This window comes from Cuculus canorus, chromosome 1 (genome assembly GCF_017976375.1).
Source record: "Cuculus canorus isolate bCucCan1 chromosome 1, bCucCan1.pri, whole genome shotgun sequence".
Taxonomy (NCBI): domain Eukaryota; kingdom Metazoa; phylum Chordata; class Aves; order Cuculiformes; family Cuculidae; genus Cuculus; species Cuculus canorus.
In genome coordinates, this window is record NC_071401.1 from 148997213 (window position 1) to 149020839 (window position 23627).

Sequence of the window (23627 nt, forward strand, 5' to 3'; positions counted from 1 at the left end):
TCTTCTCCTTATACACATTGTATTGAGATGTTTCCCATGACTTTGAGGTATCCCAAAAATGTGAAATTAGTTAATCCCTTAACATCTTTGTAAATATCTTTTCTGCATTCTTGTATATGTATATGATTATCCTCATTTAATGGATATCTTTGGGTTGGGGTGGTGTATGTGTGACTCTGAGAACTCAATGTTTTGGAGGAACTGAACAGTGCAATTTAAGTGGACATCAGTGTGTGCTGTTAGGCTCCTCTGAGAACCAGGGATTTGGTTCTAGCAATATTGTTGATGGCTAATGCTGTACCTTCTGTGCTGGTGGAACAGGGTTACAAGCCTCCCCTTCGAAGCATGCTGGGTATTCAGTTCGGATGGAGAATGCTGTTCCCATTGTCACTCAGGCTCCTGGGGCCCAGCCTCTTCAGATCCAACCAGGACTCCTCGCACAGGTAAAGAGCTCTGAAGACACTGAGTACAGCAGGTATTTTTTGTTGTTTAGCTCTTGGAGGGTGAGAAGAGAGCCTTTCTCTGAGGGCCTTCTGTGGTGCAGTTTGGAGGCTTGAGCAGCCATATAAGGGTCTCCTTTTTTCGATGAAATGTCCAAAACTCTGCAGGTTCATTGTTCAGCTCAAAGGCTATGTCAGAGTTGCAAAAGTCTCTGGAAAGAACTTCTTTCCTTCTACTTCTCCACCAGAATCAGAGAGAAGCCTCAGGGGAAGCTATGTCAGGCCTCTGCTGAGGAGGAACCAGTAGTAACCTTCCTGCTTCCTCCTGAAGTCACAGTCTCAGTGGTACTCTTTGTGGCCAGGAGTTCGCTGGTGAATTGCATGCTGCCAATAAATATCTTTCATACTTTAAGCTTGCACCCTTTTGTTTTATGAGCTGCCCTTCTACTCTTAAATTATGAGAGATTTAGGGAGCAGAGACAAGGTCCCTACAGCCAAGAAGCTCTCTGCCTCAGCAGCACTTGTTGGCTTATAGGAAAATGCGCTCACAGGAAAAGCATGGTTCCTCCCAGGAAAACAGCTAAATGGGAATGAGTACCACCAGTTGTGTGCTTATCCTCAAAGAGAACCCCATCTCCTAACAAAGGAGGAGTGGTTCATTCTTCCTTGTGCTGGCTTTGATGAATCTGCCCCTACTGGTTTTGAGCTGGTGCCATGGTATCACCTCTGCCAACATCAGGCATGTTTCTGGCAGCAAAAAAAAAGTACACAGTAACCTGGAAAAAATGACCTACAAGTCAGCTTCGATCTGCAATGCTTTCATTGAAGCCAGCGTGCTCAATCACAGTTGGGTACCTGCAGACTTTGGGGTATTACGCCTGTGTGTTGCATTGCTGGGGTAAGAGTATTGGTGCAATTGCCTTTCTCTGCCAGCTGCCAGTTGTGCTTATCTGGTGAAGGCAAATCAAAACACAACTTGCAGCCTGTGTGATTTCCACTAGTTAATGTGCCCTGTCCCTTCCCAATAGCAGAATCTTTGTTAGAGGAGTGTCTGAAACATCGAACCAATCTCTGTTGTGGCCTGTTGTAACAACCTACCTAGGCCATCTCTCTTGTTTGGTAGGAAAAGAGAGTCTAAGAGGCAGAGGAAACAAAACCAATGGCATAGTGAGAAGCAGGCTGTGCAGGCATGATTGCAGGCACCTATTGCTTGTGCAAGAAGTCAGCCAAGGCGTTGGGTGAAGGTGACAGAGCTTTGCATGGCTGACCATTCTGCCAGGCCTTCTGAGATGGGTTTCGATGTGGGCCTTGAAGGGGTAATGGTCAGGTCTGAAGCATCCCAGAGGCAGCAGGGTTCTGAAAGAACTCAGGACCTCCACCTCCTTTATTCTCTAGGTGGCCTTGTTGAGGTCACCGCACGGTCTGTGGGAAGGAGAGAGTGTTCAGCAGGAGCTGTGCTACCAAGTTCTGTGGTCCCCCTACTACATGAACTCCTATTTCATGGGCTGCCCCTGCTGATGTTGTACTCACTGTTACTTCCACAAGGGAATTTAAACTGTTTCTGAGAAACATTCCTCACTTACGTGGATTTTTAATTTTTGATTTAATAAATGAGAGACAGTCTTCCTGTTGATCTATCTGTCTGTCTCATGCAATGAGAAATGCTAGTTGCCGCTCTGATGGCAATGCACTGATTGATGTCAGTGGCATCTGGTGTCCACAGACCTCACTTGGTTTGGACTGAGCAGCTGGTCTGATAAACAAATCCTTACCCAATTCCAGTTTCCTGAATGGAAAAACACAGCTTCTTTGTAGTGCATTGTAGTCACATCTGATCTCGGAGCGGCTGCGTGTCTCTGTCTCAGCAGAGAGCTATTCCTCTCACGCACAGCTGCTTATCTAATGCTCTTCAGACTGGACCGTGTGATTGCTCCAACTACTAGAGGGACTGTCTCTGGCAGAGAGCATAGCGCCTCCAGAGCCCATTTCTATCTTTTCACCCGCCTTATTTGTCTCCCTTGATCAGGCATGATATTGCTTCTTGTGTTCCCAGCATTTTGTAGTGCCATCGAGCTTTCTTCCCTGCCCAGCAAGTGGCGCAGGTCACTGTGCTTGCCTGCTTAGAATGGCTGTGTCTGGCAAAGCCTTACTGCATCCCAGCAGAGCCAGCTTTCAGCTCTCCCTGTGTGTTTTGTATAAGACCTGCATTCCCAATGGAGGTGCAGAAGCTGGAAGGACCCAGAGCAGAAACAATGACAAACTCTGAGCATCATCTCTGGCAGCTGTGTGTCTGCAGCTCATGGTGTGGAGCTAGACAGAGCAAGCAGTCTGCAAGACACAGAACCACTGGCAAAACTCACTTATTTGTAATTTCTCTGGGTCTATTTTCAGCCTTTAAAGCAAATGTGGTCCACATACTGTGTGCACAGAGACCGGTGAAAGGAGACTGATCCTGTCTTTACTAATAGATCCCTTCAGCTTCAGATCTCAAAAGAGACAAAGCTGTACAGTTTTCTGGCAGGCTTCCATGACGTGACCCAGAACTGTCCCCTGTCCTTGAATAAGGCCCTGAATGCTTGATTTTCTCTCCTTTTAACTCCTTCCCAACAACATTTCTTCCCACGGAAGTCCTGCCACTGGCTTCCATAACAAACATGCTTAAACCATTAGTCGTTTCTTGCTCTACATCTGAAGCAGGAGCTCCGTCGCACCCGGGAATCCACCACCTCCTGAGCGTAGGGGCCAGTGCGGCACTCTGCCATGGCAGCACAATTTTGCAGTAATGCAATAACTGAGAACAGGCTGCGACTGCAGACACAGCCTCCCGTGTGTAAACGCAGCCCAGCGTGCTAGTGGATCAGCCTAGACAAGTCTTATCTGCAGATTAAATGATTCAGTGGTCCTTACCTAATAAGTGAGGAATTTATGCCTGTACCCTAACACTGCATCTAAATTTATGCACTGCAGTCAGGAAAGGAGCTTTGGACAGTAGGGATTTTTTTTTGCACCTCTTTTGCACTTTCTATATTAATGACTTTTACTATTCTTACTGTGGTAACAGTATTTGTCATCTATGACTGAAAAGTGGTAAAGCTAGGTAGTATAACCATGGTCATTGTTAGAAACCCCGGCTGAGCACGGACCACCACCACACTCAGTATGTGTATGATGCCTCTCGTTAAGAAATTGTTTTCCCTCTGTCCAACAGCAAGCATGGCCCAGTGGCACTCAGCAGATCCTACTCCCTCCTGCCTGGCAGCAGCTGACTGGAGTGGCCACCCATACTTCTGTCCAGCATGCGACCGTCATCCCGGAGTCCATGGCAGGCACCCAACCACTAGCAGACTGGAGGTAAACTGGAGGTGCTTGGAGGCTCCCTGAAATGCTCACTGGTACTGGAGGAGGCATGAGAAGAGCCGAGATGGGAGGGAGGGATGGGGTCCCACAAGGCTGCAGAGCTGGAGGCAGAAGGGCAGAGGCTGCAGCCTGCCTCCCCACTGTCTGAGAGCTATGGGCATCTTCTCCATGCCCTGAAGCACACTGTCGTGCCCACACCGCTCCATTCAGTCAGTTCCCTGGGGAAAATGCTCCTTCCTAGGGGGACTAGGAGCCCAGTGGGCCCTGGAGGAGCGTGCCTTGGTGGAGGTGGTGGGAGCCTGTGAAAGAGCCTCCTGAAGAGCCAGTGGCTGCATTTTAAATGTGTGCCTCTCTCCCTCCTTTGCAGAAACACCCATGCTCATGGCAGCCATTATAACCCCATCATGCAGCAGCCCGCGCTGTTAGCGAGCCATGTGACTCTCCCTGCAGCCCAGCCCGTCAATGTGGGTGTTGCTCACGTCATGCGCCAGCCGCCTGCTGCTGCCACCTCCACCAGGAAGAGTAAGCAGCACCAGTCGGCACCCCGGTGAGTGTGCATGGCTCCCAACACTGGCGCTGGTCTTAGTGTCAGTGGGAGTCCATACTTGCGTTGTTCTGAATACAGCCCTTCAATGCAAGCACGCTGACTGGGATGGTAATTACTGATATCTAATGGGGCAAAATAGTTTCTTCCACAGCCTGTGAGTGATTAGATGATGCTTTTTGGGACTGGACTCTTTGCTGCTTCACTTCTCCTGCACCCAGGTCAGGAGAGTGGGGGGTGAAGGGTAGCCAGGCATATTTTATACCCAGTGAGCTTCATTTTGTGTGGGAGTTAGTGGCTGGAGGGGGCGCAATATGGGAGACTCAGGCCCTGTTCATACAGCTCATTATTCCACTGTAATTACTTGAAGCCTTACAGTCACCATAATTAAAAATGTAAACTCAGGTCAGCATGGCGCAATGGCCAATTGCTAAATCATTTTTTCTCACATCGTCTGAAAGCATTCCTGAGGTGCAGTGCTCACATTTCCACAGGGTGGTGCACCTCCCGGGTACTGCATCTTCAGCAGCGTATGCCTGGTGTGTGCACACAAGATCTGCCCTTTTACAAGCAGTGGGATGATGACCTGTCTGTTGAGCTTTAATGGCAGGTGGAATGCAGGACTGAAGTGGCTTTAGGCTGCCTTCAAGCTCTTGATGTCGTTGGTTGTCCCCAATCTTCAACAGTACACACCAACAACAGATACCCACACTGGCCTTTTTAGAATCATGGCAGCATAAAACAGGGAGCGCTTTATAAGGATGTCTCATACAAGGTCAGTCCTTAGGGTCTAGGAAAACTCTCCCTGGTGCCGACACTCTGCAGGGACACCTCTAACCCTAACCCTAAGCCTAACCTTAATGGCTTCCCATAAAGATTTGGCCTACAGAGAGTTGGCCGCAGAAGGCTGCCCTTCCCACAGTCCTTAGACATCTAAATCTATCAACTCTCAGTGGGACCCTTTGGTTCTGCAAGGAAGAGACTAGATTTTGGTTCATACTATGCTATGTGGCACAACTCAAATAGCAGGATGATTGCAGTGCCTGTCATATTCCTATGATCTTGCCTAGAAGACAGGGCTGTCTAAGACATACGTGCAGCTGTTCTGGGGCAAGTTCTCTGGGCTGTGAAACTAGCATATTTCTTAAAAAAAAAGATAAAAAAGTAAACAAAACAGTGCACGGGGGAGAACCAAAATGGGTCAGCGCTCGTGCCGTGGCAAAAACCAGAGGAGCTTGTGGTTTTCCTGGGTGACTGGACTGGGGCCAGCAGAGCTCTGAGTTCACAACTGATTTCACTCTAGTTAATAGGCCAGTATTTAAATCTTTCCCATTTATCTGCTCTCTAATGTTGCATTTACTTTGGGTGTGCTCCAGCTGTCTTAGTCTGTTCGTAATGTAGAGCAGAGGCAGCTACATCCCCAGCAAGCCAGTGAAAGAGAGGGCTTGTTGCAAGTAGTGTGCCTTTGCAGGGCCTCCTTTCTCCCTCCCCTCTGTACGGGCAGGGTGAGAGTGTCAAGGAGGAATTGGACACTTTCAGAGCAAGGGTTTCTACGGCTTCATTAATTGTTATGCTTTTGTAGCCAAATGAGGAATGTGCTCCTTTGGAGAGGAGGGTACTCCACGCTGCTCATTGGTATTCAAAAAGCACTGCAAATGCTACTGTGCAGCCATTTGTTATGCAAAAGACTCAGTGTAAGTTGGTATAGTGTGATATGTCCATAATGACTTCCTTTTGATGGATGCCACCTATTCCTTTTGTTAGCTTTAAAGCCAAGCTGAACATGGAGCCCAGACCTCGCTGTAGAACAAAATCGGAACTTTGTTTGCTTCCTTTTTGAATCTGTGAATGTTCTGCAATAGGCAGAAGAAATAAAAGTTGGGGTTTTTTTAAAAAAAAGGAAGAAAGAAAATATGGGAAATCAGTGAAATGGGGTTTAATCAATGTGCTTTGGTAAATATTCCCATCTGCAGACCTGCGCTGCACTGTTTGGTGGACAGGTTCTGTGTTCTGATCCCTGATCCAAGTGGGCCCTTTCCAGCTGTCAGACAGGAAAGCTGAAATAGGAAGACTGGGAATAAAACAGAACTTGAAACTGGTTTTCTCCTGCATAATAAAAAGATTGTTCTTTTCTTTCTGATTTGTATATGCTGTATCTATCTGCTGCCTCATGTGGGAATCAAGTGAAGCTGCGTATATGTCCTCCCCTCTGCCACCTCTTATCCATGGGTCTCCACTCTCCTAGAAGATGAAGCATTGGGCAGGAAATGTTCATTGAAAATATACTTCAACAGAAAATTAAATTTTCACATAAGAAAAGCAGTTTTCCTGGTAAATGATTGTTGTTTTCCACAACAAAATCTATTTTTACCTTTAGCTTTTTCTGGCCTAAAAATACCTGGTCATGATGCATCCATACAGGGATACAGGAGAAACGGAGTATCATTTGGGTTGTTCTTCCTTCTGCAACAGCTGTACTGTGCCTGTCTGTGTTTTCTATATGCTCCCAGCGCAAACTCCCTGGGAGGCAGCATTTCTCATGTGGAAATTTCTAGGGAAGACAATGTTGAATCTTTTACTAAAAGAAACTTTATTTTCAGCCACTGTATTAATAAGTGATGTGAGGCCCTCTGTCCTTTGAAGAGGTTGCTGTACAACAACCTTTGCAGTTTTCCTAGATTCCATAAATCAGTGTCACTGAATCAGAGACCAGGAATCAAAAACCATGGCAACAGGCAATTTAAGCAAACCAAGTTTTAACCAACTAACAACTTTTCACTTTTCCAGAAATGCATCCACCTATGAAATTTCATCTTCTCAATCCATCAGCTCACCTCAGCGTTCGAAACGAGTGAAAGAAAATACGCCTCCCCGCTGTGCCATGGTGCACAACAGCCCTGCCTGCAGCACCTCCATCACGTGTGTCTGGGGTGATGTGGCAACCAGCACCACGCGGGAGCGGCAGCGACAGACAATAATCATTCCTGACACCCCTAGTCCCGCAGTGAGTGTCATCACTATCAGCAGCGACACAGATGAAGAGGAGGAGCAGAAACATGCACCCACCAGGTGAGCAGTAGCTCTCTGTTCTTCTCTGTGTGCAGGAAAGAGAGACAGAGGCAGAGAAGGGATGGAGTGTCCCATGGGTAGCTGTAGTGTTCCAGGAGCTACAGTTGGGTGTCAGCACCCAGATCGTATTTCGTTTGAGACGAAATATAATGGGGAGGCTTAACTACTAGCTGGGGACTCTACAGACTTAGTTGTTGTTCCCTACTGTGCTGTACATTTGCTGTGTGACCTTGGAGAAGTGTATTTGTCTCTGTGACATAGTCCCTCATCTCTAAGAGGAAATAATAGTTTTGTCTGTCTCACAGTACTGTTGAAAGGAGACTTTAGAGATTCTATGGTGACGAGCTTCTTAGTCAGACAGCTGTTCAAAACAAAGACAAAAGGAAGGGGTTGGAAGAAAGGTAGCCTAAAATTGTGTTTTCTCTTTCTGAGTGATCCAGGCATCTGTAAAGCACTAAACAACACCTTCTGTATGTGCTATTTTCCATAAAAAGGTCCTGAAAAACAGTTTAGTGGTTTTTTTAATAAACAGTCAATACGGTGAACGCTCAGTACGGTAAATACATTGCAAAAAGTTTGCTCAATTCTGATTGTGTTGCCAACCATACCTAAACTATTGTCTTAAGTGGCAGAAGCTGATTGCTTTTTGGCTGACTCTGCAGAGAGACTCATATGAGGCTATAAAGACCGTGGTTAACTCACCCAAATAAACAGTGCAGTCCAGGACCACTGCCACTGCTGATCATCTGCTGTGGATGTGAGAGGACTTAATTTTCCAGGACCATATTTTCAGCACCTTTCATCACATGCAAACACTCTAGGTTTTGCATCTGATGCCAGTCACAAGACATCACTCTGCTTTTTAAGTTTAAGAGAAGTATCCTTGCAAACAGCTGAATGATTATACCATCTTTTTTTGTATGTAACTGAGCTGGAAATTTTTTAACCTTATCCCTCCAGCAGTATTGTTGAGAAGGATTATTTTTTTATTTATTCAGAACGTGCTCCATGGTAGATATTCCTTTAATCATTGGAGATACCAATCTATATTTCTGCATCTCTTCTCTGTGGCGATAAGTGGAGCACTGCAAATGCCCACTGAACAGATGAGATGCGTATGGCCTCAAGGAGCTAAAAATCTGTGAAGAGGAACCTTGTAAGTCAGGCATCTAGGGCTACAGTTTCTACCTGCGTCTCAACAGCCACCACCACATCCCATTCCCCTTCTCTGTACCAGTGAACTCCACTGGGCAGCGGGAGCTCGGTGCCTCTCACATTCAGGCTTGCCATGAATGCAGTGGTTATCATGGGGAATTGGTCACAGAGCAGTGTAGCATATTTCACCTTATAAAAAAATCGCTATGATATTCCTTAGTTTGGTAGAGAGGAGAAAAAGTATTTCCAGAAAGAGCTGGATGAAGGTCAGCATGGAATTCAGGTGGACTATAAATAGGGATCCCCTGCTTCCAGGGCTTTTACAGGAAAGGAAGCGCAAGACAAAAGAGATGCTGAAAACTAAGGCTGTGAGATTGGGTAGCATGAAGAAGACAGGTATCTCGAGGGTCATGGGAGCTATTGGCGAGCAGGTTTACCCATGGTGTTGATCCCAGGCTTTGGGAAATTCCATGCAAATGCTTGTACTTTCCACCTTTCCATCCAGAGAGTGGTGGAGAGAAGAGCTGGGATCCTGCAGCCAGTTCAGCTTATGCTTGTCTCCTCTGCTTCAACTTTACTGCATCTGACCAGTTTCTTCAGTCAGCACCTCTCCAGGGAGACAGACAGAACAAAGTTCTGGAAAATGTCTGGAAATCGAGTTGGGAGTTTGGGGTATTTAAATACTAAACAAGGTCTGCTGAGGGTTTATGAAAGTAGTCCCAGGAGCCAGACTTACATAAACAAACTGGCTTTGATACGACTAAAGCATATTCGGGACACGCTCCTGCCTGGGATCAGATCCCTGGCTACTTTTTGTATCCATATGGCATATCTATACAGAGTGCCAGGGCAACAACGTTCCTGGAAGGCCAAAGCTTAAGAGCTAGATTTAATTTCTGAGCCACGTAGAGACATTTCGCTTGAACATGGGCTGTTCTAAGGGACTTTTGGAATTCCAGAGTGAGTTAAATTGCCTGTGCAGATGTAACCAGAGTGAGTGGAGAATTAAGGACAGAAACACAGATGGAAAACAGCATGTCCAAAGTGAAAATTTTTGGTTAAAGTCTCCAGGAGAGTGAAATCAGCTCACTCAGTGCCTTTTGACTTGGGTGTATCTAAGACCAGGATCTCAGCTGGTGTACAAATATAGTTTCCAGCTAAGGAAGTTGTGTCAGCATTTAGTGCCAATGAACTTTGCCACTGCCACAGCTGAGGTCTTTTTCATTGAAAGCACATCATGTTTAGGAAAGTACATCCAAGTTTTCTTAAATATTTTTTTGGCCCCAAGAAAAATGGGTGTGACAGTGGAGTATGCTCTTTACTCTAATCAGTGCCTAAACGTTCAGCGTCAGAGTCAAAAATGAAACCACACAAAGAATATATTGTCTCACCCATATTTATGCAAATACTACTCTCTTGGGGAATTACTGTGGTGTGGGCATGAAAAATGACCTGAAATACACTATTGGTCTCATCCTAACAATATTAGTTTTTTTCTTTGAATACAGAAATCATACAGAACTTGAAAGATCAGTCCAGGTTAATTGCCTGATCCCATCTTATTGCTAGCAGTTGTATCTTTGCATTAACTTCACTGCCATTGGATCAGGTCCTGGATTTTCTACAGCACCGCTTTGTCTTATTTCCTGTGGTTTAGAAATTTCTCTGACCCTTGAGACTAAAAATGATTATTTTATTGATTACTCTGCAAAGAGAGATTAAAGCTACCTGTGGCTGTGAGGAGTAGTAGAAACTTTGACAACATAGGAGTTTGTAAGTCTCAGTTTAAGAAGGACTGGTAAAGCTCATAAAATATGATAATGCTGATGCAATAAAGGAGCCCTACAGCTTGGATTAGCTCTAACAGATAACCCTCTGTGTAGTACCACAGCAACAAAGAGCACTTTTCTAGTACAGAGGGTGCAGCTTTTTTATTAGTGAAAGAAAAATCAGAAGAATTCATTGTGATATGGGCAGAATTTTTCTTTTCCTAATGAAGAGCACAGATGTTCAAGTAGGATGTTTATGAAATACCAGCTGATTAGGCAGGCAGGACAGCACGTTGCTCGTTCTTTGTCCTGTTTCGTGAGTGTGGCTTGGTGTTATCTTTTTAAAATCAAGTAAACTGAAAATGTTTGCCTCGTGTTGAGTAAAGGTGCTGGGGAGGTGTTATGAGATGGGCTCTGTGGGACTTGCTCAATGGAGCCTTGTCAAAGGGGGCCACCTACTGGGCCTCTGCCCCATGCCTGGGGCAAAATTGCAGAGGGGCCTTAGGTACAGTTCCACAGGGATTGTTCTCAGAGAAATGGTCGGAGAGTTTCAGGGTGCAAATTTCTAATTTAAAAAGTCAGTTTGTCAAAACTGAGGCTTTTTGCAGGCTACATTGAGTTGTTTCTAGTAATATCTGCAACACAGTGAAATCCTGGGAAGCTTCAAAACTGCAAAAAGGTTTTTCTAAAGGGAAGAAAAGCATTAGGTGATGAACTGATTAAGGGGAAGCCTTCTCTTTTCTGCTTTAAAGGCTTTTTTTCTTATTTCAAAATGTAAGGAAATAACAGAAAACAAATTTTGAAATGGTCAAAATAAAAAGGGAATGTTTTGACTGACTAAAACTGTTTTTACCGTGTTTCTGATGCCCTCAGAATCTAGCATGTGGCATTTTGTCCTGTATAACAGCAGGAAAAAAATTACGTGTAAAAAGCATTATATGGACAGGAAACAATTTTATGACCCTGTTTGTTTATTCCCATTGAATTTCTAGACTCTCAGTTCAGGATCCTTTACAAAGAGACTCTATAAGCCAAAGAGATGTTTACTGCTGGGCTGTAAGATAATACCCTGACTGTTATGTACTCTGGAAAGAAGAATATAGGTCTAACCATTACCTGTAAAGCACTGAAGAGAGTAAAAGCAGAGCATAGACTTGAAATTTTTTCTTATAAATGTATTCATCTTAAGTTCCTCTACTTGCTCTAGCAAGAAAGTCAAGCAGACAGACAGACTGACAGTGCAGTTGTAGTAATCAGGGTGCATATTCAGCAAGTAGTTGGGGTTAAGTACTCCCCGTTATGTAGCTTCACATGGTGCAGCGTTTTAAATATAAATCCTCCCTTGATTAAATATTTCTGAAGCTTGGAAGTGGAGAAAAATAAAGCAACAACTTAAACACATAGCAGACAGGCACAAGAGCACCCTGAATGGCTGAATTGTGGCTGGAATGGAAGGAGAGCATGGGCGATCCCGTGGGACCATCAGGATGCGCCAGGCTGCACTGGTAGTGTAGCAATGGGTATTTCTACATCTAACTCTAGATGTTACAGAGTGTGGCAGGAGGAAGGGATGGAAGAAAAGGCAGCGGAGGTGGCTGTTGTGATATACCTAGATGACTTCCCATTCAAGCAATGAGTGCAGCAGCCAAAGGAGACATGACTGTTTACTTGAAACAGTACAATCATGGCCTTAGGGTGCACGGGTTTGAGGGTGCTTCCACCCTAAAGAGGCAGGTGAGCCCCTCACTGCCCCACTGCCTGGTCTGTTTGTACTGTTACCCTAAGTAACACCTCTCCAGCTTGACTTTCCATGGAATGCTTGCAGTAATCCTCCCGGGCAAGAAAGATTGACCACAGCTGTCATGTAGGCATACTGAGTAGCTCCCTCACTGGCCATCTTCACTGGCACAAAATTCTGGCAAGGTTGGGTTTTTTATTCCTTTTTCTTAAGATGGTAAACTGTACAATGAAGTCTCTGTGTGAGTCTCACCTTTATAACTGAGCACGAGCCAATGCAAGTTGTTAATTCACTTTATTCACATTGTAGCACAATGGTGGTGGAGCCTACTTCAGAGGATTTTCATACCCCTTATGCACAGAAATCACTGACAGGCACAAACCAGGTGGTTTTGCCAACTTGCTGATGTGCGTGTGTGAGGGTCAAAATACCATTTGTAATTCTCTTTTAACATCTAGCCTATTGTGGTTATGTTATGCTGTACATAGTAATGCACTGACTCTGCATAGCAATACGTTGACTAACCACAGTCATCTGGTAAAAAGATTGCTGCCTTCCATCTCCAGAAGACACACCAACGTGCAACTAATATTTAAAATAACAGAGATAGACAGTAGCTCTCTCAGCAAACCTTCAGCATCAGAACACTTACAACCTGCAAAGCAGTTTAGTATATGTGACTTAAATAGCTAGAACACGTGCTGAGTAGCCTGATAAAATGGCCTCAGTGTAGTACTTGATAAATACTTCTTACCATCACAAATTCACAAAGAAGGTGAGAGCAGATTAACAGGTCAGGATGGAGGCTGAGCTGAAGAGAGAGGGGCATGTTCTCAACGCTGAGCTATGCGTGGCGTAAGATTTCAATGTGAAGAGAGCGATTGCAGTTGTAGTGTGAGTTTGTGTTGGCTGACTCTATGCTTTCCTAGAATAGGTGGATTATGCTGAAGCAGCAAACTGAAAAGGTTGTGTGTTATTAAATTTTCAGAAACCTGGAACAAAATGTTTGTGATGTGATGTAAAGCTAACATGTCATGGTATACATGCACACCAGTTCAAAGGCACAGTTGTTGGATGGGTGCCTTCTTCCCCCTAACTAGAAGGCCATCTTGGTGGCTTTGAGAGCAGAAAGCTTCTGTTGCTATAGTGTCAGCCACTCTGGAAAGTTGGTAGCTCTGTGGGTGAAAAGCACACTGAAGAATTGCCCCTGCTAGGACTCCATTTGAGTTTTCTGGGATTCTAATATAACTTGAGATCTTCAGGGGAAAAAGATCCTGTTCATACAATGCTATCACTTACCAAGCATTTGGGCTGAGCCTTCAGCAAGTAGAAGTCATCTCGAGTTGCACTGTTACAAGAACTGTTGTCCCTGTCCTTGTCCTTGGCTATTTAGATGGTTCCAGTGTAGTTTTAACACTTAATTCAGCATCTTCTTTTCCTTCATTTCCTCTCACTTTTCACTCTCAGCATCCATCTTCAGCACCTTTCCATTAACGATATCTCAGATGCCCACCATGTTTTTTTGCCCAGTGACTGTGCAAAATTTTTTTTTCCTCTATCAGACTTTACTTTGAGATCTTTCCTTGCTGTGGGGAAAAGGGACTCACTCACATCCGTCTCTGTGCTGTGCACCCATGGGGGTGGCATATGTTAGAGAGCTGCCTCCAAGACCTGCTTCTGCATGTTCAAAGGCACAGTCCTGCTCTACGTCTGCACAGTGGATAGACATGAATTGTTTTGTGTCCAAGTTTGAGAACAAACTCTTTAGGACTAGGTGGAAATGGGCTGTCACTCGTAAATGAATAATAAACTTAAAGCAATGCCTAGTTTTCCAGCTGCTGTTGTGAAAGGGAGACACAGCTCCAGCTAGTAAGAGTTAAAAAGCCTTCCTGGCTTATTGCTTTCCAGTCTGTGTAGATGAATTTGATGCCACTTTAGTAATCCTCCCCCCTCCTTCCTCTGGAGAATTAATATACACCTACCTGTATAATGCAGGCAGGCACGGAAGCTGACCAGGAACACATGCCGACTCTCAACACTACTAAATCACGTATGCTGCTGCTACTGTGCTTGCAGGAGGGAAAGCAATTACCAGGCTTGGAGTGAGCTTAATAGGAAGGGGGCAAGACTTTTAATAGTATTTTTCTGTGTAAGCACAAACATCTCCAAAAGCTGTGGCTAAATTATAGGAATACAGTAAGCTTGCTGAGTAGGCAAGTGCTGTGTCAACAGGTAAAAGCTCTCAATCTTGATAGTTTGTGAGCAGGACAGGCAATACATCAGCCTGGAACTCACACAGATAACTCCTGCATTACTGTGAGGTGCAGAGAGCAACTGAGTCCTCAGAGGGAGCTGGAAGGAGGACAGTTGCTGGCTGGCAAGAAGGCTTTGGGAAGGAGGAGGCCTAACTCTTCTGGGTTGAATTTTCAAAAGCCCTCATTTCGGCTTAATGTGTATCTCTAAGCCTGTGAATCAAGTGATTTTCAGCATGAGTTGGGCCTTTGATGCTTTTGAAATTCCCATCCTTAATCTGTCGGGCAGGCTAAGGTACAGCAGGTGCTGAGCTCTGGGCATGTGAATAGTCCTAACTGACTTCTCTGCCTGCTTTAACATTAACCACAGTCTTTACCTTTCCTAAAGACAAGAATCCAGCCGCTTTCAATGGGACTCCTCATGCACTTGAAATGATGCAGCCTGCTGAATCAAGAGGCTAATCACTTGGGCCCTAATCCTGCTAATATTTACCCATGTGCATTAGCTGTATTACTGGAAACAGTCAGTCCAGCTGACTTTGGTGGAAGACGCATATTAGTAGTGCTGAGTCCTTGCATGAGGCCTGTCAGGACCATAGCTCTGGTCCTTTTCAGTTTCCCATCCATAGAATGAGTTTAATATCCTGCTATGATCCCTTTCTCTCAAAAGGTCTGGGTTTGGGGTCACTTACTTGTTTAACCAGGCAGATCTACTTGATTTTCCGATTATAACCGAGGAGCTGTAGCACTTTGAAGGAGAAGACTCCTCATGATCCCTGCTTTGACAAGCCCTCAATCAAATTGGTGAAAAATGTGCCCATTCTCAAACAATAAATAGCATTAATCACACAGAAAAATACCGTTCCAGTTCTACTGCTTAGCCTCCCCTTGTCAAGTGTCAGCCAAGAGCAAATATTTCCAGTCCAGCAGCTCAGCCACTTATGTAAGGAAGGGACTGTAAAAGAACAGCTAGACCTTATCAGTTGTCAGAAAACTCTTTAGTGACTTGATTTTTCTTTATAAAATGTAATAACTGTCAGAGATAGAGAATATATATCTCTTCCAAACTGGCAGCCGAGGGTAGTTGCAAAGGGTAAGCAGTGTGGATACTCATAAATGTGTGATTACTGGCATTTCTGCTGAAGGAGAGAGGAATATTGATGCAATATTCGTCATTTTTATTGGCTTAATATTCCTTTTTTTCTAGCACCGTATCCGAACTGCTACATCTTTCTTCACACACAATAGTTGTCCATCTAAGATACTGTGTTGCTCTTTCCCTTTCTAACACAAGGCACTCCACTTTCTTGTGGAAAGCTGGAATACAAGGGTTCACTGTCATACACCTTCCCTGTCAAAAAGATTCCTGCCTCTGCAAGTTTGCTTTGCAGTAGCTTTCCTCCTCTGTCATCTGTCCTGTTTCAAGTGTCAACTCTTCAGGGTAGCAGAAGTCTCTCAAGATGTGTTTTTCACTCTTCAGGGTGTGCCAGGATCCTGTGATGATAGTCCAGGGGAAATCTGTGTGATGGCAACTTGTTTGTGAAAGCAGATCCCCAAATTGTTCTTTAATGGAGGAGATGGTAGCTTTTCAGTAACAAGTTTGGGGAACGAGGTGGTGAGTTGCAGCTTGTGAGTGCTGGTGGAGGGTGGTGAACAAGTTGGATGGGAACCCACCGGTGCTCTTCTAGTGCTGTGAAAAATAAATAAGGCAATGTCCTTGGAAGAAAACTGTTCTCAGTATCCGCTCCACCTTTCCCAGGTTAAGCAGTGGTGCTGAGACTAGGGAACAAATGGATCCATCACAGACTTAAGACCATACTAATCAGCTGTTCCCTGGATTGGACCAGCCAGAAAGAGAACAGAGAGGAGACTCCATGGGAAAGGGATCTCTCTCTGTTTTTAAAGTGCACACTTAAGAAGTTAAGAGATGGATTCCTTTTTCTCCATGGCATTTCTGTTCCTGTTGGGGCTGTTGCCTCCATTAAGCCTAATTACTTAGCTTTTTATGTGCTATCCATTTCTTTTCATCATTTTAAAAACTTCAGTTGCCATAACAACATAATGCAATCAGAGAAACATAGCAGCTCTTTTCTGTAGTCAAGGTCTGTGCACTGTCAAGAATATGAGCCATTTAAGCAAATCTTCACCATCCCCCTTCCTCCATCCTCTTTCTTGCTCTCTTTTTCTCCCTAAACAAGCTCAGAACAGGAAGGAAAAAACATCAGGAATAATTAGACACAATAGCAGAGCAAATCCCAATCGTGCTTATGCAGTCTAGTCTAATGAACTTCTAGCACTAATTTTGGAGGCATTAATGTTCCTTTTTAATCACTTTTTTGATGTCATACATAGATTAGCTGAAGCAGGACCTTGATAATCCACGCTAGAGTCAGGAGACCCAGTGCTTATTCAGTGAAAGTAAAGAAAACCAAAAGCTTTACATACTTTGCTCATTTTTTCTTCATTTGTTCCTCCAGTTTCAAATGCTTCCTGAGAATATATGCCCATTGTACTGTATTAGTAAATAGAACAGAGTGTGTTTTGTAGATTCATGTGATTTAATCATGAAAAGTCATAGCATCTATTATTAAATCATTGCTGGAAGGCTGAGAGAAGCCGCCACGTTTTTGTGTAGGTGGTGAGACTTGCAACAAAGCATAGTATAACTGCTGAGCTTTTACTGCACACGTATATAAAAAGCAGTCTGAAAATAAATCTGGCAGTCTGCTTCACTGCTATTCTAAGCAGTGTGAGCGTAAGATCAATCCACAATGTCTTACTCACTCCTTGACCTCCGTGAAGGCTTTCCTGGAAGAGCAACGAGTGAGTTTTGAAGCCTGGGATTTGGCTTAAGCAGACTTTAGCTGGCGGAGGACTAGAGGGTGTGCTTTGCCTTTATGGAGCTGGTTTGCCATAGGCAGAGTCTTCTGGTGGCTTCTGAGTTGAGCATTGCCCATTCACTCTTTCCACTCATGTGCTTGTGTTTCAGCACCTTGTCCAAGCAAAGGAAGAACGTCATCAGCTGTGTCACTGTGCATGACTCCCCCTACTCTGATTCCTCCAGCAACAACAGCCCTTACGTGCAGCATCGCGCAGGGCAGAACAACGGCAACACCTACGACACCAAAGGGGTTCCAGAGACTCACTGCAGTGGGAACCCCCGAACGATCATCGTGCCACCACTGAAAACCCAGGCCAGTGAGGTGTTGGTAGAGTGCGATAGCCTGGCACCAGGTAAATTGCACCTCTTCCGTCAAGAAAATAAGTAAGAAATAAATGATTTATCTTGGAAGAATCTCATTGTTCGGTTTCATTTTGTTTGTTTGTTTTGTTTTCCAAAGAAACTGTGCTCCTGACGTTCTCTCAAGTGATACATATGTTCTTGGGAGCCATGTTGCATTATTTATGTGCCCTGGTACACTCAGGAGTCACGGGGCAAGTGTCATTCCCAGTTACTTCTGTACAAAGCCAAGAACAGAATGCAGCCTTTAGTTCAACATTTGACATGAAAGGCTGCCAAATGCAAGTGCCTTTCCATAGTAGGTTTACTTTAAAACGGGTAAGAGATTGAAAACACGTGCGTTTTCATCCAAACTTGTTGACATTTGTGGGAAGAACATTTCCCCAGGATCTTCATTATGGACTGATGAGGTTTGCTCGTTCAGGGTCTACACAATGCTAGGTAGTATGATGTGTTGAAAAGAGGCTTATGGTGGAAGTCTGGCCCAAAGCGATTGGCTGTGAGCTACTTGGCAGTCCTTTCTTTTTGAGGCATTGCTGGTGAACACAGAGGCTTGGAGGGTGAGCTCCCCACTAGCTCCTTCTCCCTCCCTTCCTACTCACCATGAGGTCAGCCAAGTCAGGGCTTTTTTTGTGCTGTGCGCACTATACTTCCTCTCCTTGGGATTTGTACCTGCATCATACAATTCTGCTGGCAGAACAGTTCCTCACACGTCTGAAGGATCTATAAAATCTCCAGGACCATTTTGGGTCCAGATATCAGATCGGCTTGTCTGCCTCTAGGATAACAGTCTGGTCATGTATTTGAAGCACTGCTGAGATATGGTGTTAATTAAGAGAAATCATTTTCTTATCCTGCTTCTGTTGTATGTCTCCTCCCAAAAGCCAATTCGGAGGAGATTCAGTGAGGAAAAGGTAGGGTGAACAATTAAAGAATGTGATATAAGCTACAAATGTGTTTCCTTTCCTGGCACAGTCACCACCAGTCACCACTCATCCTCCTACAAGTCCAAGTCCTCCAGCACCGTGACCTCCACCAGCGGTCACTCTTCAGGGAGCTCGTCTGGAGCCGTTGCCTATAGGCAGCAGCGACCAGGAGCACATTTCCAGCAGCAGCAGCCTCTTAATCTAAGTCAGGTAAGTCAACCGAGACTTGGTGGTGTGTCACCCAGCTGTATCCTACCCCTCCGAGCTGTCCTCTTCTAGTGTAATCATAGTTGGGCCCCATATCAAGTTTGATTGACTTGTTTCAACTTCACTGCAAACTTTGGTCTTCCAGCTCAGGCAGTTGAGGTAGTGCAGATGCCACCACTGAGTGGGCTGGCGGTTCTTTTGCTGTGTATTTTGAAGACAGATGATCTAACAGGAATAATGTGAGAGAGAAGGTGTAGTGGCTAAGGTGCAAAAGAGTGGAGCAGGACTCTGTATGAAGGACTGAATTCTCCTTAGCTATAGGTAACCATGGGGAGAGTGTCTTCCAAGTGAAGGGAGTGCATCAGCTCGGCTGCTGGGTTGGGAGGGATGTCTCCATCAGATATGACAAGGCAAAGCTGAGCCTCTATGCATATACATGACCTCATGTAATGAGTTTGATCCACTCCGTGATAAAACTGGGCTGAGATTTGAGCAAATCTCATTCCTTGAGAGCACACAGTTCTCAAGATGTTTCATGGTCTGTGATCAGAACACCCAGGGAGCTTCCCAGGAGCTTCGGTAAATAATGTTCTTTCAATGTACTGCACCTGGGGCCTCTTTCTACCCTGAGGTGACGTAATGAAGGGAAATTGCAGCACAGTTACCAACATTTCAAGAGGAGAAAGTCTTGGAGAGCTCGGAGGACAGTGCTGGTTTGCATCCAGAGCTGGATATAAGCAGAACTTCTTTTTAAAAAAGAAAAAAAATATCTGAGGAGAAGAATGTTGCCTCCCCCTCAAAATGTAGTTGAGATTTAAAAATTTATACAAACTTGAAATAAAAGTGAGGGAAAATGGAGGACGTGGGCGAGATGCTGTTTCCAAGAGTGAGGGAAGAGTGTGGCTGCCGCATTTCAGACCGAAATGACAACTCGGGGGGTGCTTACAAAGAGGATGAGAAGGCTTGGAAGAAGAGAAGGAAATCACATGAAGCTTTGCCCTTCTTCCCTTCTAATTCCTACCTTATTGCTTATTTAATATGCTAACTACAAAAGACCAGGAAAACTCCTTGATGTTGTTTTGCAGTGGGAAAAAAAACCCAACCTGGGAAAGTAGATTGTTCCTGTCCCACTGCAAGAAATTATTTGTGTTAAAGTGATTATAGCTGATTACATGGGGGCACCAGGCACCTGCAGGATCTGATCAAGGGTTTTATCTTTAAAAAAATAGTTATTTTACTAACTGAGGATATGATAAACAAAGACCCAAACTGAGCAAAAATAAATTGCCTGTTCCAGGTGAATTTAGGCAACTTCGTTCCTCAGATCTATCAGCGCACCACATTTTGTCAGCGGAGAGTTCACTAGCAAAAGCCGTTTGTTGTGTAAATGGCTGGACTTGTGGAAGATGTGCTTAGGAGCTGGGTATCCGAGTCTAGGTCTTCTTGTTAGCTGTGCCAGCAGGTCATGGCTCAAAGTGGGGGACTCTTGTCCTGGTGGGGGCCATTTTGGTGAATGTATAAAACTACCGGATCTTCCTAGCTTTGGGAGGGACTCTTTGCCTTCACCCGTTTCCAAGGGAAGACTGTGGTGGTGCTGAGGGTGTCAGGAGGAGCGCAAGGGACTTTCCTGAGGTCGTCCTGCTTTCATAGGGAGGATCCCAGGCACGACTGAGGAGGTAAAGAGCAGTCTCTTGTCTTGTAACCGCTAATCACTGTTGCTGTCTTTATCCAGGCCCAGCAGCACATCACGACTGATCGCACAGGGAGTCACCGGAGACAGCAAGCATACATCACTCCAACGATAGCTCAGGCCCCGTACTCTTTCCCACACAATAGTCCCAGCCATGGGACAGTTCATCCTCACTTGGCTGCGGCTGCCGCTGCTCACCTGCCCACCCAACCCCACCTCTACACATACACCGCCCCCGCCGCCCTGGGCTCCACGGGCACCGTCGCGCACTTGGTGGCCTCCCAAGGGTCTGCACGGCATGCCGTGCAGCACACCACCTATCCCGCCAGCATCGTCCACCAGGTCCCTGTCAGCATGGGCCCGCGGGTTCTGCCCTCACCCACCATCCACCCGAGTCAGTACCAGGCTCAGTTTGCCCATCAGACCTATATCAGTGCTTCTCCAGCCTCCACAGTCTACACTGGATACCCACTGAGCCCCACCAAGGTCAACCAGTACCCTTACATCTAAACACTGGAATATGGAGAAGGAGACGCACCCATCCCGGGGGAGTGAGGCGGCTGCTTTTGTACTGAAGAACATGACAAACTAACAATGCAATGGGAGGCTCGCGTGAAACTTGAACGAAGGAGACTTTCAGGAAGAACGAAAAGGAGGAAAGAAGGGGGAAAACCAATTCTACACTTTTTATTTAAAAAAAAAAAAAGAAAATGGAAAAAAAGAACAGAAAAAAATAAACCACAAAAAAAAATCAACCATTCTGCACCAAACTAGAGAGAGAGAGAGATAAGAGGGACCTTCCAGCTGGTCCTGTGTTTTGAAGAACTTCACCAATAGACTTCTAAAGGTTATTTTCATCCAGTAGTGAGCTACATTTAGAAATTTCTTGTTCAGAACACCTAAAATGAAATCCATTAGGTTTTTAATCCAGAAGGTATATGGATTAGGGATTTATCCAGCATTTCAAAGGGTTTATGCCCCATCTTTGCAGTGGTGTCTGTATGCCAAAGCATACATAATAAGGTTTGGGGTTTTTTTTCTGGAAGTACAAAGTGGGTAAGAGAGGCTGAGGGAGGAGGAGAAAATGATGTCCCAGTGCTCTAAATTTGGATCTAGCGGTGCTGCGTGTCAAAAACACGTGGGCAAAACAGGCCATGCAGCACTGGTCAAGAGCAGAAGCTCCCTTTCCATGAACACACTGGATAAATCCCTGAGAAATGCTGTTCCTAAACGAGATCTCTAATAATGTATATTGGATTTCAGTTGTGTTTCATTTTATTTTATTTGGAAACTTTCTGTTTCAGTCCCTAGCCGTTCTAGTATAGGAGGAGACATTTTAGCTGCCCCGTGTCCCCCTCCCGGTAGAATGTAGCACTATACAGGTCATACGCCCTTTTTACTATTTTGTGTTGAACTTCAACGATACCAATAGACTATTCCTCAATGTGATTGCACAAAGAAAAGTGATATAACATAGGCATGTAACAAATGTGATTGTCCAGGTATGTACGTGTGTGTGTGTGCGCGTGTGCGTGCGTGCAGATGCTGCCTTCTCTCTGTGGTGTGTTCCTCGGCACAGCCATTACAACTGTCACAGTCTTAGTTTTACATCATTCCCTCGTAGTGCCTTACCGAACTACAGATGCGGTTTAAGGGTTTACTTCCACTGGTACTCCTAGAAACTGACTGAGGCTAGTCGGAATTTACTCTCAGCTCTTTCTTTTCTTTTTTTGGGGGGTTGTTATTGCCGATTTTCTTCTTCTGCTGTTGGTGTTCGGGGGTTTTTTTCCCACATCATCAATCTTAGCTCACTTGGCGAGGTGTTGGGGATGCTTGTCGGGGTTGGAAGTGCATCTAACTGGGTGTTTTGTCAAGCACTGGATGGGCTGGAAGTGACCAGGTCAGTTGCAAGACCCAAGGTGACTCCCAGATGGTCTAGGGATTTGTTTGTGGATTGGCCTGTTTCTATCCTGTTGAAAGAGCAGGTTTCCTCCCTGGAAACTGAATTCTCATTCTGCTGTTGGCTGACGTCCTCAGTGAAGTGGGAGGATGCTGTCCTCCCAGGTTGTCGGATTGTCCTGGTTATGTGTCTGAAATGGGAACAAAACTTAAGCCTGTGAAAGCGAGAAACACTAGTTGTTGCCAACATCTCTACGTCTGTCAATGGGAGGGGTCAGGAAGGGGTAGAAGTCCCAAAGCAAGCACGAGAAAATCCAGCTGAGAGAGTCAAACTCAGGTTTCTTAAGTGAAAAAGAGTATTGTAATACATCAGGCCTTACCCACTCTATCGTAGCTGTGACAGTGTGCGCTTCCCCTCCTCCCTTCTCACCTGTGCCCCAAAAGATTGCCTGCAGCGGCAGAGTGACCCTGGAACCAGAGAGCATGATGGTCCTATGGGTCCTCCATGCTGAGGAACGCTATGTGGTCATCTTGTTTATTGACAGGTTTCTTAAAAAGAGCCTTTCCTGCAGTTGGGTTTGGTTCAGAGAGGAGCTTTGCTGGTAAAGGAAGTTGCACTGGTGCATCAGTATTTGGAAATGTTTCTCGAGTACCCACATCTGTGATGGCCTAGGGAGGAAGGAGTGAAGAGAGTTTGATAGAACATTTCCATGTTTCCATGAAAGCTAACGTCTATGTAGTTGCTCAGTTCCACTTTACAGTTCCCTGTAATTAGAGCATGAAGTATTCAGGTATTTCACAAGATGCTGGGAAATAGCAGGTTTGTTGGCAGGGTGGCAAGGGATGGGTTCCCTGAGTGGCAGTAATGAAGGAGGTTCTCTCACATGGGAAAACTGACAGAAAGACAAGCGCACAAGTATATTGTCTTGTGATAAGTGCTTTGCTGGTCTGGAAGAAGAAGGGATTCCACTATGCACAGGCTGTTCAACAAGGCTGTTGTCTTCTCGCAAACCACCAAATATCCTCCCTGGTTGCCAGCTCTGGTTCCTGGGCTACCTTTGGAGGGTTTTCTTCTCCTGACTATCCTTCATTCCAGCTCAGTATACTGTAAATGAGGATGCGATCTCCCAGCAGCCTATGCACCTTACCCCCACTTCCTTTAGAAAGACAACACATCCCCTTTCGTCTGAGGCAGGAAAATAAAGCCCTGCTGTCTCTGTTGCATTCCTCTTCTCTCCCATCAGTTCGGGAGCGAGAGTGTCATGCTGCTTGTGTCATGAAATGGAAAGATAATGTTATTTTATTGTATGGTTGTTATGATTATGATTATTATTTTATTA

At 45.1% G+C, this 23627-nt stretch overlaps 1 protein-coding gene across 5 annotated transcripts in view; it reads left to right on the forward strand.

The window, feature by feature from the left end:
* Positions 1-21062, forward strand: part of HIPK2 (homeodomain interacting protein kinase 2) — a 135895-nt gene extending 114833 nt beyond the window's left edge. Inside the window, exons 9-15 of one of the 5 annotated variants that reach the window (XM_054061819.1) lie at positions 322-443; positions 3649-3791; positions 4165-4344; positions 7171-7410; positions 17314-17558; positions 18541-18701; positions 20431-21062. In XM_054061819.1, the coding sequence (XP_053917794.1) occupies positions 322-443; positions 3649-3791; positions 4165-4344; positions 7171-7410; positions 17314-17558; positions 18541-18701; positions 20431-20898 (1559 nt within the window). In that variant the 3' untranslated portion in view covers positions 20899-21062. Of the gene's footprint in view, positions 1-321; positions 444-3648; positions 3792-4164; positions 4345-7128; positions 7411-17313; positions 17559-18540; positions 18702-20430 lie in introns of all 5 variants that reach the window. The other 4 variants (XM_054061829.1, XM_054061840.1, XM_054061806.1 and 1 more) reach the window with 4 other exon arrangements.
* The last annotated feature ends 2565 nt before the right edge of the window (positions 21063-23627 follow it).